The sequence below is a fragment of the Pseudophryne corroboree genome, chromosome 7, assembly GCF_028390025.1.
Source record: "Pseudophryne corroboree isolate aPseCor3 chromosome 7, aPseCor3.hap2, whole genome shotgun sequence".
In the NCBI taxonomy this organism is placed as follows: Eukaryota; Metazoa; Chordata; class Amphibia; order Anura; family Myobatrachidae; genus Pseudophryne; species Pseudophryne corroboree.
This window is the reverse complement of record NC_086450.1, coordinates 240,436,115-240,450,530: the sequence shown is the minus strand read 5'-3', so window position 1 is coordinate 240,450,530 and position 14,416 is coordinate 240,436,115. Positions and strand designations below refer to the sequence as shown.

Sequence of the window (14,416 nt, the reverse complement as noted above, 5' to 3'; positions counted from 1 at the left end):
TCCGGTAGTTGTACAAGTAAAAGATGGTAGGATAGCTCCAAAAATCCCACAGTACCCTCTGAAGCCAGAGGTGGAGTTAGGAGTTTATCCCGTAATAGAGCGCTTGCTACAACAGGGCATTCTGGTAAGAACGTCCAGCACTGCCAATAGTCCCATCTTCCCTGTTAAAAAGAGTGGGGGGAGGGGTTACCGGCTAGTGCAGGATCTAAGGGGGATTAACAAAATAGTTGAGAGTCAGTTCCCCGTAGTGCCAAATCCAGCTGTCATCCTAATGCAAATCCCTCCCACTGCGAAATTTTTCACTGTTATTGACCTCTGCTCCGCTTTCTTTTCGGTACCTCTGCACCCTGACAGCCAATATTTGTTTGCATTTACATACAGAGGAGTCCAATACACATGGACTCGATTACCACAAGGATTCATAGATAGTCCAAGTATATTTTCTCAGGCTTTGCATGATTGTTTACAGTCTTTCCAACCAGTGAGTGGATCAGTATTAATACAGTACGTGGATGATCTACTACTGTGTTCTGATTCATTGGAAGCATCCCTGAAGGATACGAAACAGCTCCTGTTTCATCTTTCAGACACAGGACACAAGGTTTCCAAAGACAAGTTGCAATTATGCCAAACTAAGGTAAAATATTTGGGACACTGTCTAACACAAGGACTGAGACACCTGACCGCTGATAGAATTCAAGCAATTAGAGACATGACTCTGCCACAAACCCAGCAACAGATCAGAACATTTTTAGGAATGTGTGGGTATTGCCGTAACTGGATCCCAGGGTTTTCCATCCTAGCGTTACCCTTGCAGGAAATGGTCTCCTCAAACAAACCTGATCGGATTTCGCATACAGACGAGTCTGAGACAGCATTTGAGAGACTTAAACAGTGCCTAACGCAGGCACCAGCATTGGGTATGCCGGACTATGGGAAACCCTTTGAACTATACGGAACAGAAAGTGCTGGTTGCGCGGCAGGTGTACTAACCCAAAAGCACGGTGATGCCAGCAGGCCGGTAGCATACTACAGCGCTCAGCTAGATACGGTAGCGCGATCCCTCCCCACATGCTTGCGAAGCGTTGCTGCGATAGCATTGCTAGTAACGAAAAGCGAAGACGTCGTGCTAGGTCACAACCTCACAATTCATACACCACATGCAGTGTCAGCCTTGTTAAATTCTGCCCAAACCAGACACGTCTCATCAGCGCGGTTTACAAGATGGGAATTGGCACTAATGGCCCCCGTAAACATCACCATAAGGAGATGCAGTGCATTAAATCCTGCAACATATCTCCCGGGTGTGCCTGGACAGGCACAAAGGGTGGAGGATGAGAGTGGTGGGGAAGGAGAATTTAACACAAAGGAAGACACTCATGATTGTATGGAATATTTGACCCAAAATTTTACCGCAAGGCCTGACATCAGTGACAACCCACTGGAAGATGCAGAACTTACGTTCTACACGGACGGTAGTTGTCATAGACAGTCAGACTCGGGAGACTTGTGTACTGGATACGCAGTCGTAGATGACCAAGGCACCATAGAAGCGGAACCGCTAGGCCCACCTCACTCAGCCCAGGTTGCTGAACTGGTCGCCCTAACCAGAGCATGTGAATTGGCTAAGGGCAAATCAGCCAATATCTACACCGATTCTAGATACGCATTCGGGGTAGTCCATGATTTCGGAGCCCTATGGCGCCTCAGAAATTTCATGACGGCAGCTGGTACACCGGTAGCGCATGCAGCTCACATAAAAAGGCTTCTAACAGCGATACAGGAACCCGACAGAGTGGCTGTTATCAAGTGTAAAGCACACACATATAGCCAAGACCCAGTATCACTTGGTAACAGCCGAGCAGACGAAGCAGCTAAGTTAGCAGCTGCTACCCCCAGACAGACAGACACCACACAACTGATGGTATTTAATACCATCAACACACAGAAGTTGTGTGAGATGCAAAATTTGTGTTCCGCACAGGAAAGGGCAGTCTGGAAGGCAAAGGGATATGGCCAGGAGTCCTCAGGACTCTGGACGGATGGACAAGGTAAACCAGTGGCCCCCAGAGCATACCTTCCATGTTTAGCTGAGGCAGCTCACGGGCTGACTCATCTGGGCAAGGAAGGGATGTGCAAGTTGGTAAGAGCATACTGGTGTGCCCCAGGATTTTCATCTCATGCGAGTAAAAGGGCAATGTCATGCCTTACCTGTCTGAGAAAGAACATCGGAAAAACAATACCAACAGAACCATCCCATATCCCACCTGCCGGCGGTCCTTTCCAGGTAATACAGATTGACTTCATTCAATTACCCCCTTGTCGAAATTTGAAATATGTACTTGTTTGTATAGATGTTTTCTCAAATTGGGTCGAAGCATTTCCAGCGGCCACAAATACCGCTATGTTTACTGCTAAGAAAATTGTGCAGGAATTTGTATGTAGATATGGTATCCCTAGAATAATCGAGAGTGATAGGGGTACCCATTTTACAGGTGATGTCTTTCAAGCAATGTGTAAGTTGATGGGAATTGATAGCAAGCTGCACACTCCATACCGTCCACAGGCGAGTGCGAAAGTGGAAAGAGTGAACAGCACTATTAAAAATAAACTGAGTAAAGTGATGGCAGAGACAGGATTGACATGGCCAGAAGCTCTACCCATTGCACTGTACAGCATCAGAACCACTCCCAGGTCCCCTCTTAATCTGTCTCCCTTTGAAATCTTGTTTGGTCGACAACCGCATGTTATGATTAACCCTCAGGATGATTTGAAGTGTAACAATGAAGTGACTGTAAAATACTTGATTAACATGAGTAAACAGTTAAGGAATCAAAATGATAATCTGAAGTTAGTGATTCCTGATTTACCAGATAGTAATTGTCATGACATTGAACCTGGGGATTATGTAATGATACGGAATTTTCTACGCTCAGGTTGCCTTATTGACAGATGGGAAGGACCATACCAGGTCTTATTGACTAGCACTACAGCATTGAAGGTTGCTGAGAGAGAGACTTGGGTTCATTCGTCCCACTGTAAGAAGGTCGCTGATCCAGAGAAGTCCTGTGATAAGGAACAGACGGTAGAGGTTGTATCACTGGAGTGTCTGTTCCAGGAGGATTGAGGTGGCACCTGAGCATTGAAAATCACAAGACCAAAAGCAGTTGTCGATCCCCTGTTCCCTTTTATTGTTTTTCTCCACTTCCCATCCGCTCTCCCTCAAATTATTTTTCCCCCTTCTCATTCTTCTTCGTCTCCTCCTAAGATGGACTTGCCTCAAGAGACTGTGATCCGGATTTTCCTGTTGACCATGATGTTGACCAGAGCAGTCTGTTCCGGCGAGAGTACCATGGAGGACGAGGGAGGTTCTGGAATGAGTTCTGATGATAGAGATGGAGGCGTAGTTTTCCGAGAACAACATAATCAACAAGCAAAGGCGAGTATCAGAAAACGATCCGATAGCATTGACCATAGAAGGAATTGTGAAGGATTGTTAGCTGAAGAAAACTGTATCTGTCGGCTCTGTAACAATGTCATTGAGGATGGGTGCATAAAGAAATGCCAATCCAGTTTTAATATCCATATGGACCGGCATCCCTTGAGTGACTATCTTTTTTAGTGGGTAATGTGTTAAATAAAACAGATTGTTGGGTATGCTCTCAAGTACCTCAAGGTCATAGCAAATCAGGGCTAGTACCATTTCCTTTAACGATAGGGGAGGTACTTGAGTTAAGTGGTGGGAGACCGGTGGACAGGAGGTTTAATATCTCCAGCCCTCCTAGTTTGAAGCTCCACCAATACCATGTGGATAGGTCCCTATTATGCTTTAACATCTCCAATCCCCGAAAGCCGGGAAATTGGGAAGTGTCATGGAGTAACCAAACCATGACCTTTTCGCATAGAGCAGATAGAATGCCTACAGATACAGAGCTTATACGCCACATAGCCAGTAGAGGAAAATCTTTCCGGTATAGGTATACCTTAGGAAATAGGATTACGAGAGTTGAAGAGGTTTAACCAGGATACTGTGCACATATCGTACAACCTGATACGTGTACTAAGCAGATGGAAGAATTAGGGTTAGGAGATTTCACATGGAAGGTGTGTAATATGGTTATGTCCTACTCTGTCCCATATGTTCTCCCCGATGATGCATATTTCATATGCGGGAGAAAGGCGTATAAGTGGCTTGCCCCAAACTCTGAAGGATTGTGTTATATTGGAAAAGTACTGCCTGAAGTAATGACTGTATCACATGACAAAATGAAAGACATACACCGTGTTGCCCAAACTCCTTATACTCATACTCATTACGAGCACATCGTTAAACGGCACCTGATAGAAAGAACAGAGCATCCGGCCTCTGACATGATCAGTGAATCCACCGGGATTCAATTCTTAATCGCGTTAGATATCACTCACACCGCTAGAGGAGTGTTGAATTATAAATACATTTCTGCGCTCGCCAATTTGTTAGATAATATCACTGAAATGTATGATGACACGTTTAGGTATACTGGAAGGGAACTTCAGGCTTACAAAACAGAACTAGTCCAGCATAGAATGGTTCTCAATTACCTCACAGCAGTAACAGGCGGATATTGTGTCACACTGGCAACACAATACGGCGTGAAATGTTGCACATATATTACGAATAGCACCGAGGACCCGGTCGAGGTCATAGACCAAAAGATGGACGATATTCTCCAACTGAAGTTGGAATTTCGCAGAAGACACAATCTCACCCTTGCTGCTGTGAGTAATGAGCTGACTGGTTGGGTGTCATGGTTGAACCCGCGAAATTGGTTCTCCGGTTTAGGAGAATGGGCCCAAGGAGTTATAATGGATGTTGGGAAGTTTCTCCTATGTATCTTAGGTGTTGTCATATCAATTGGTTTGATATTTAGATGCGGTCAGGCTTTAATGAAGTGCAAAAGTCGTACTAGGGTAATGAGTTTGAGGAGTGAGGAAATTGTAATTCCAATGGATGTGATTTATGACCCAAATGTAGAAACAATGATGTGATGAAAATGCGATTTCTACGGTCTGTTTCTTTCACCTGTTTTTCCGTTTTCCTCCAAGGTAAAAAGACCCACTTGGACGAGGAATTTGATGAGCCGATATACAGACAACAGATGGATTAAAGAAGAAGTTTTGACAACCTGATACACAGATTTTGATGAACTATGCCATGGATCCCCAGTTTCCCTAGAAATTTTAAAATTACGCTAGCCCAACACTTTTGTAAATCTATGGACATTGACAGCTTTTGCTCGCACCTTATGAGCAAAAGCACAAAGAAGACTGCAATCAACAGACACCAAACAAGACCTCAATCGACGAATGTTCATTTACCTGACATAGAATACCACCGCATTTACCGTAATTATGTCTTTTCTTCATTTCTACAACCCTCAGGTAATGACACACATAGTCGATAAGGAATACAGGCACAGATATCAGCAATCACATATCTCCCCCATTCATGTATCATCAACTAAAATGTGCTCCCCCATTTTGTTACAACCAAAGCCAAAAAGAGCTCGGTAAAGTTTGACAGCCCATCCACAGACCCGTACCGCGGGATAAGAAGGAATTCAAATGTATACTTCGCAATACCTCGAAGCTTGATTTAAAACACGTACGGCACGATGATACATGACCCCCAAACATGGATTCATACACACATGCTTCTGCTATCTCACTAGGTCATACCCTTTTCCTACCTTCTCCTCTCCTCCCTTACCCAACCATGTAAATGTATTAACCCCTGACATATATTTTTCTCTTTTTGAAATGTTTTCAGGAAGTGGCAGTTATTGTTGACTGCCAAAGGGTGGACTGTCAGTCAGAAAAATATCTCTATGCACACTACCATATTTGCACCTCACACAGGTCCGTGCTGCGCATGCGTACGCTCTCCCGTACGTGCGCATACTCACAGTCGCGGGCACCCGCAGGCGCACGGTATGCGTATTTACGGTAGAGTTTATGTGATCGTAGCGTGCGACTCAATCGTTACATATTTTCACCATATAATGTATTTTGTAGATCATGGTCCCTTTGATAGATTCTGAAAGTTTGGTTAATATAGAATGTTCGTGAACAGAGAAATCCCTCTTTGTTTGATACGAAGGGTCAGACAGGAGTAATACAGTGGTGTTTAGTACCCATCGGAAGAGTATTTAATTAGCAATATTCCGGTGTTGGTTTGAAGCGGATCAATCGCTCGTGCGAATAGTTATGGACATAAGAAGTTTATGAACATTTACTTTATTTGCACTTTATTACCCATGCGGCGGGAAACCCAGTTTCCCTCCCACCTGAGCTGTTGGAAATAGTCACAGCCCACCTGTATGAATCAACCTATGACCTTTTGTTATAATGCGAGGAGGAATTCCTGTGTCCAATGAACAATGAGATTGTAGGGACCATTGAATTGCATTGTGTGTGGGGCATAAATAGAAAGGCCGATCACATCCAGCTCTCACTCTTCAACGGTTATCATTGCTGAAAATCGGGAGCTGGATGTCCAGAGGCGCATGCGATCGTTTCCTTTGTGCGTAAGTTTTTCTCCGTAATCATACTGTTTCTCTCTTGTTATTATGGGCCATATCTTTCTCTCTCTCCTCTTTCTCTCATTTTTCTCTTAAACTTAATTGTATTGTATTTACTGTGTAGTTACCTGGTTAGTTAGTCTATGTTATATTGTAGTGTATGATTTGTATTTGTATTAATTCTTTTGCAAGTATATCATTCAAAATATATATATTAGGCTTTGGACCCTAAGCCCAGGTATCTGTGTATTTCTTATAGAGTTAAGTATTCTCAGAGCGTCGGTGACGCTCAAACAGCTTTTAAGTTAGTAAGGTTATACTGTGTTGCATTTACACCATATCACTACACAAAGGTTTTATTGCACAATACACTGTTTATGGTTTAGATATAAAGGTTTAACATTGTGAGCGTCTGCGCCGCTGGTGATCTCCTCGTGGTCTCGAGCGGTCGCATCGCTATAGCGAATCATTACGGTAGTCGGCAGCCAATAGCGTGCCTGCCAGTGATCTCTTGGCCGTGAGCGAACGTAACGCTTGAGCGTCTCGACCACGGCTAAGCGATTGTTGCGCAACGTGCGTACCCTTACGGTACTTCATACGTAGTTAGCGTACAGTGTTCTTAGACCTCATAAAGGGTATTATATAAGATAAATATTTAGCTTTATCAAAACCAAGGGCCTGATTCAGAGATGTATGCTAATGCGGTCCCAGCTGTGCAGCGGCTGTGCGAAAATAGGCAATTTGTATTGAGACAGCCACTAGTTGCGTCTTTGAACCACCACTTGTGTACAAAGAAGCAACCATCTGGGACACAGCAATCAAACATCAACATTCCGAGTAATCCTATGGCTGCTGGCAGTGAGATCACGGAGCTCTTGTATATGGAATCACAGTCACAAGAAGTAGCATGGCACCAAAATGGTTGCAGCATATACCAGTATATAAACCCATTCAGTTCCATTAATGCAGTAACGGCCATATTCAACTCTGTATCTAGGGTGGCCAATCCCGGGCCTTTTTTTCAGTCCCGGGAAAAATGATCAATCCTGGGATTCCTGGGATACCCGGGATTGGGATGAAGATTTCAAAATTAAAATCTTCAGTCCCCCCCCCCACCCCCTTCCTTTCCCAGCCCCGCCCAGCCCATAGAACTACTCACCATCCTTTGGGAGTGCGGGCAGGTTCACTTGCTGCAGGAGGTGGGCGGCGAGGTGCGGTCCAGGCAGCTGGCATCAGACTACTCAGTATGACCTTTGACTTCATGTCACGCTGTGCATTGCGCACAGCAGGGGCATGGGAAGCTGGGAAGATGGAGCTGGGCAGCATCTGAGCCTCCTGAGGACGCTCAACGCTGCCTTCCATTGAAAATACAAGGGGGCTTTACTAATCCTGAAATCCCCTGGATTGAATCCCGGCCAATTTTAGGCCTAAATCCCGGGATCCTGCCGATCCTGATCCCGGGATTGGCCACCTTGTCTGTATCAGAGCCAAAATGTTGTTTACAGAAAACATTCCCAAGTTTAACTATATAACAATGGCCCACTGACAATAGTTTTATTATTTCAGTTTCATCCTACTGTTATTTTACTGGTAAATTATTTAACATGGTGCAGTATTACTGATCAATACTGTCTGTACAAATTTTTATTTTTAAGAATAAAAAGTAAAAAAATAAAAGAGGTTTATAGTTGTTTATCCTTGCATTGTGAAAATGAGTGATGTCAGGGTATGGTCAGTTTATTGATTACATTTTATTATTTGTTATTATTATTTATATGGTGCCACTCATACTCCATAAAAAGGGGTAAAACATACAGCAAAGTGCAAGAGTACAAAAAGGTGCACACAAGAACAGGGGTTGGGGTCGGGTGACCAGTGCTCGGGATCCCAGAGGTCGAAATACCAGTGAAGGAATACCGGCGGCCAGGATGCCAGCAGGGAGGGGAGCGCAATGAAGATCCTTGCAGATTTGATGCGCTCGCTATTAGGTTCTATTCCCACTCTATGGGTGTCTTGGACACCCACGGTTGGGAATAGCCCGGGGCACCCTGCCGGCATCCTGGTGGCTGGGATCCGGGCGTCGGTATGCTGACCGCCGGTGTCCTGACGGCCAGTCACCTGACTACGCAAGAACAGTACTTACATAGATAACATACATACATTACAGCACTCGGATTACATAATTTTTACACAGAGCATACAGAGGAAAGAGGGCTCTTCTCGAGAGCTTGCACTATAGAAGGCTACGGATAGACACAAAGAACTGAGGAGTGGAGAAGCTGGGTATTAAGAGGAGGGAGTGGTGTTACAGGCTGCAAATGCAGCTTGCATTCTGTTTATATTTTTATGTTGTGAGTCTGTGGCATTTCTGCTAGCATTCCAGGTTTTCTTATGTTCTTGTTTAGGGTACTGTTGCGGGCTGTCTTTGGTGAGTCTGTGTAACTGCAGCCTGTCTCCTGCATGTGTGGCCTGTGCAGTCTCACCTTTCAGATAATTACGCCATTACCTTGTGTCTGGTTTTGATTAGGGCTTGCTCCCTCTATTATCCAGCTTACCCTTCACCTGACGCTGGTTATACCTTCAAGTTCCTGTTTGTACCTGGTCCTGGTTCTCATCCTGTGGTTGTGAATTGAGTCTGTGTAGTTAGTGCTGTCTGTTCCAATTGCCAAGCCTACTATCACTGCACACAGTGTAATCCTGCTTTAAAGCCGGTCTCTGTGTCTCTGGATCTGGGGGTTTTGTTCCAGTTCCAATTTCCGGGCTTCTTCAGAATCCACATCAGACAGTTTAAGTGAAGTCCTGGGATTTTGCATTGGCTATTTTCAGAGTCTGAGTTACCTCTTGTATTTGATTATTTATGTCATCCTGTCCATTGTTGCATTTATTATCCATTTATATTTAGTTGCTTATATCATCCTATGCATTGTTGCATTTACATACCATCTGTATTTGATTATTATACCATCTTGTGCATTGTTGCATTTCATATACATTCAGTGTTTATTATTATTTCACCTTGTGCATTGTGCACTCACGTGCATTCTGTTATCTCCATCTGTGCATTTAGCAATGTTACTAAGGTTGTGTCCTGTGAACGTCTCACTGTACTGCATTTACTCTTGCCCAGCCTCCAATAGTCGCCTTGTCCTTACATAAGACCTGGGAGCATCTGAGTACGGGGTGGACCTAATTCACCCTGGAATGGTGGCTGCTAAAGGTGAACCCTAGCATTGCAGGAGGCTAAAAGACTGCTGGGCAAGGGTAATTGCATGATCATCACCAAGTACCACCTGGTATCCCTTTTAACTGAGTAGTCCACATAACAGGTGGTAAGATTCAATGAAGAAAATAGTCTTAAGGGTACATTTGAAGGCTGGGAGGCTGGAGGGAAGTTTGATAGGGTGTACCAGAGGTAGGAAATGGCATCTGAGAAGTCCTGGAGGTGACCATGACAGGGGATAATCAGGGAGGAAGAGAGGAGGCGGTCATTGGTAAAGGAAATTGGGCAGAAGTGAAAGTATTTGGAAATTAGGCTGGAAATATATGTATGATGGAGAGAAGTTTGAATTTTACTTTGGAATTTGGAACAGGGAGTCAATGAAGTGACTTGCAGAGGTGGGCATCAGAGGTAGAGTGACAAGACAAAAAAATTAGGTGGGCAGCAGAGTTGAGAAGAGTTAAAGATAGTCTGAAGAGGAGTGAGGTGGAAGATGGTAATTATGGTGTGAATTATAGTAGTCATGTCGAGAGAGGAGAGTGCGAACTGTGTGTTAACTTACAGGGTGATGCAGGGATGGAATTTAGAAATATATATATAAAAGTGGAAATGGTGAGCTTTGGGACAACAGTCTTGATGAACAGAGTAGAGGGAGATGTTATCAATAGAGAGGGTGAGTGCGGATCTTCACTGGGGAAAGTCATTTTATTGAGGGGAAGGTGCCAAAGAATATTAGTAAACCAGGAGGGTAATATTGGAACAGGCATCAGAAGGGATTGAGTGGAAGAATTGGGAGGGTATGAGTCAAAGGGACAGGTGGAGAGTAGGAGATGTCAGCATGAGCTTCATCAGGAAAAAGGGAAAACAAGGTTATCAACCCTGGTAGGTTGGAAGGGGGAGAAGGGGACGGAATCTGAGGGGAAAAAATGTCATGGTGGATGGACTCAGTTTTGCTGAAAAAGTGGATGGCGATGTATGGAATAGACAAACAATTGCAGTTTACCCAATTTGTCTGTTACATCAGAATAAATAAAGGAAGTAATTATTACATTTGCTGAGTATTTGTTTCCAGTCATTAAACTGTGCGTTTCTGTAAAGGTCACATTATCTGTCTCACGGATTGCCTCTGTGTCTTTTTTTTTTTTGTAGGAGGAGTGTCAGAACTACGTACGAGTACTGATAGTAAATGGAAAGCGAGTGTTCACCTGTGGGACTAACGCGTTCTCGCCTGTGTGCACCAGTCGCCAGGTAAAAAGTATTTCCAGATTACGCTTGATAGCTGCTATAGAACGACATACACATAATAAATAATTTTATGTTATTTTTCCTTTTACATAGAGCAGAATTAACTTTGGGCTTCATTGCAGAATCAAACCATTAGATCATTTCATCTGCGCTTGGAACTTACAAAACACACATTTGGAACATTGATACTGTAATTAATGAGCTGTCAGTCTAATGGAGCCCATACACTTGTGAGATAAACGGTGCTAACCTTCGATTTCGACCGGATCTGTGAGAGAAATCGAAGGTTTGTATGACATTTTAGGTACCTTGTGACGCGATGCACGGGCACGCCGGTCGAATCTCGCATCTCAAGATAGTGTGTGCTGCACTTAATATATATCGAATCGCAGTGTGATCGCATGTGTTTTTTAAAATACATGCAATATATCGCACTGCGATGTACGATGGGCATCCCCCGTCGGCAGTGACATGCCCATCACGTGATTACCATGCAATCTATTGCGTGATCACATGGTAATCACTTTGGCAGTTCAGGTGCAATTTCATCCCATCTGAACTGCCGGTGCGATGCTCCGCGATGTCGCGTTGCGGGACATCACACAAGTGTATGGGCACCATAAGGTCAGAGCCGCACACTGTAAGACGCATACAGTATGACATTTAAAGGAAATGTGCATGCGCCATTGACTATATTATGAAACATGCCACAGCAACAATGTTAGGGCACATGCTCCAGTGATTATAATGCGATGCACACTCCAGACACTATAGTATGGGGCACACTCTTGTGACTATAATATGGTGCATGCTCCAATGACTGCAGTATGGCGCAACTCACTCTAAACAATGGACTTAGGGGGTAATTCTGACCCGATCGCTTGCTGCAGTTTGTCGCAGCACAGCGATCGGGTCTGATCGGCGCCGGCGCATGGCAGTCGTCGCTGCCTAGCGATCGCCTCTGAGGCAGAGGCGGTCGCTGGGCGGGAGGGGGCTGAACGGCAGCGTTAAGCCGCTGTTTAGGAGGCGCGGTCCGGCCAATGCAGGCGTGGCCAGACCGTTGGGAGGGGCGGGCCGCGGCGGCTGCGTGACGTCTCACGCAGCCGCTGCGGCCAGCGGCAGTGACAAACATCTCTCAGCCAGCCGCAGTAGCTGCGCTGGCTGGGAGTTACTCCTGAAATACAAAAGCATCACCGCTGTTGTAGAAAGGGGGGTGAGGCTCTAAATTACTGTGTAGTCTTTTAAGGGTACACAGCGCCAGGTATTTGGTTTATATCTACCTATTGAAGTTCTGTGTGTGTGCGCTGGCTCCAAGCTCTGTGTTTCTCTGAAGGAACTTGGGGGGGGAAACTGTGTCTGACATTTTCCTGTGTGTGTGGGGGTGTATGTTCTCTCACATAGCCATGTCCAGGGACTCTGTGTCTTATGTTGCAGAGGAGGTTTCTTCTCCAGAGGAATCCATTCCATGTACCCTGGAATGTAATGTCTTGTCTCAGGCTTCTTTCTATATCTGAGCCAGAATGGCTGACTTCAATTAAGGGAATGATCTCTCAGATTTCTACTAGGGTGGCTCATACTGAGACTGAAACTCAGGTTTTAAAGAATTCTATGGCAGTTTGGTCAGGTTCTGCTCCTATTCCTTCTAAATCCCCTAGCATATACCCAAAGAAACGTGCACTTGCACAGATTATGTAAGCCGGCACGGATATCGACTCTGACACGGCTGACGGTGATGGGTATGTGCTGAGGGGGGCGGCATCCCTTGCAAAGGGGGTGCAGCTCATGATTGAGGCCATTAGAGATGTGTTAAACATTACTGACACACCACCTGAGCAGGTTGAGGAGGCTTACTTCACTGACAGTAAGAAAGCCTCGCTAACCTTCCCTGCGTCTATAGAATTAAACGCTCTATTTGAAAAATCATGGGAAAACCCGGAGAAAAAATTCCAGATCCCATAAAAGATTCTGGTTGCTTTTCCCTTCCCTGAGGAGGATAGAAAAAAAATGGGAAAACCCACCCATAGTTGACGCATCTGTCTCCAGAAAAGGTGGTTTTACCTGTCCCTGGATCTACCACGTTAAAAGAACCGGCTGATCGTAAAATTGACACTACGTTCAAATCCATATACACTGCTTCAGGAGTGGCGTTAAGGCCCACTATTGCCTGTTCATGGATTTCTAAAGCTATAGTAAAGTGGTCAGGCACGTTACTAGAAGACTTAGATACAATGGATAGAAGTGACATTGAACTGTTTTTACGTAACATACAGGATTCTGTGAGTTTCATGGTGGAGTCCATGAAGGACCTGGGTACGCCGAATGCAAGGATATCTTCCATGGCTGTATCAGTTTGCAGGGGACTCTGGCTACGCCAATGGTCTGCAGCTGCGGAATCCAGGAGAAGTGTGGAGAACCTACCCGTCAAGCTCTATTTGGGGAAGCGTTGGATACGTGGATTTCCACGGCAACCGCAGGTAAGTCACCCTTTCTTCCCTCAGCTACTCCTTCTACGAAGAAACCCTTTTTTTCATCTACATCGCAGTCCTTTCGGACCGCTAAGACGAAAAAAACCAAGGCTCCTACCACCTTCTTTAGAGGTGGTCGGGCAAAATCCAAGAAGCCTACACCTGCAGGCTCCCAGGACCAGAAGCCTGCTACTGGTTCCTCTAAATCCTCAACATGATGGTGGTCTGCACAGCCTGGAGAACGGGCTGATGGGGGTGAGACTCAGACGTTTCGGCCACGTCTGGGTGTTGTCCAGCCTGGATCCCTGGGTACAGAATATTGTTTCCCAGGGATACAGACTGGAGTTTCAAAAACTCCCGCCTCACCGATTCTTCCAATCAGGCTTGCCAGCTTTACTGACAGAAAGGGCTATTCTAGAAGAAGCCATCCAAAAATTGGAAAGGACAGTGGTCATTGTTCCAGTTCCACCTCATATGCAACGCAAGGGTTACTATTCAAACCTTTTCGTGGTACTGAAACCGGATGGTTCGGTCAGACCGATTTTGACCTTGAAATCGTTAAACCCTTATCTGAGGGATTTCAAATTCAAAATGAATTGTCTAAGAGCAGTGATCTCAGGTCTGGAGGAGGGAGAGTTTCTGGTATCCCTAGATATCAAGGATGCGTATGTCCACATTCCAATTTGGCCGCCGCATCAGGCTTATCTCAGATTTGCACTGTTAGACAATCACTGTCAGTTCCAGGCACTGCCATTCGGTCTCTCCATGGCACCAAGGGTGCTCACCAAGGTGATGGCAGAGATAATGGTTCTCCTCCGCAGACAGGGAGTGATCATAATTCCATATCTAGACGATTTGCTAATAAAGGCATCGCCAGGGAGAAGTTGTTGCAGTCCATTGTTCTCACGACTCATCTGCTCAGGGAACAT

General features: G+C 45.1%; 1 protein-coding gene across 4 annotated transcripts in view; it reads left to right on the top strand.

Annotated features, from left to right (window-relative positions):
• Positions 1 to 14,416, top strand: part of SEMA5B (semaphorin 5B) — a 750,739-nt gene that overhangs the window by 480,685 nt on the left and 255,638 nt on the right. For all 4 annotated transcript variants that reach the window (XM_063934055.1, XM_063934058.1, XM_063934057.1 and 1 more), the window contains one exon: positions 10,927 to 11,025. In XM_063934055.1, coding sequence (XP_063790125.1) covers positions 10,927 to 11,025 — 99 coding nt within the window. The remainder of the gene's footprint in view (positions 1 to 10,926; positions 11,026 to 14,416) is intronic.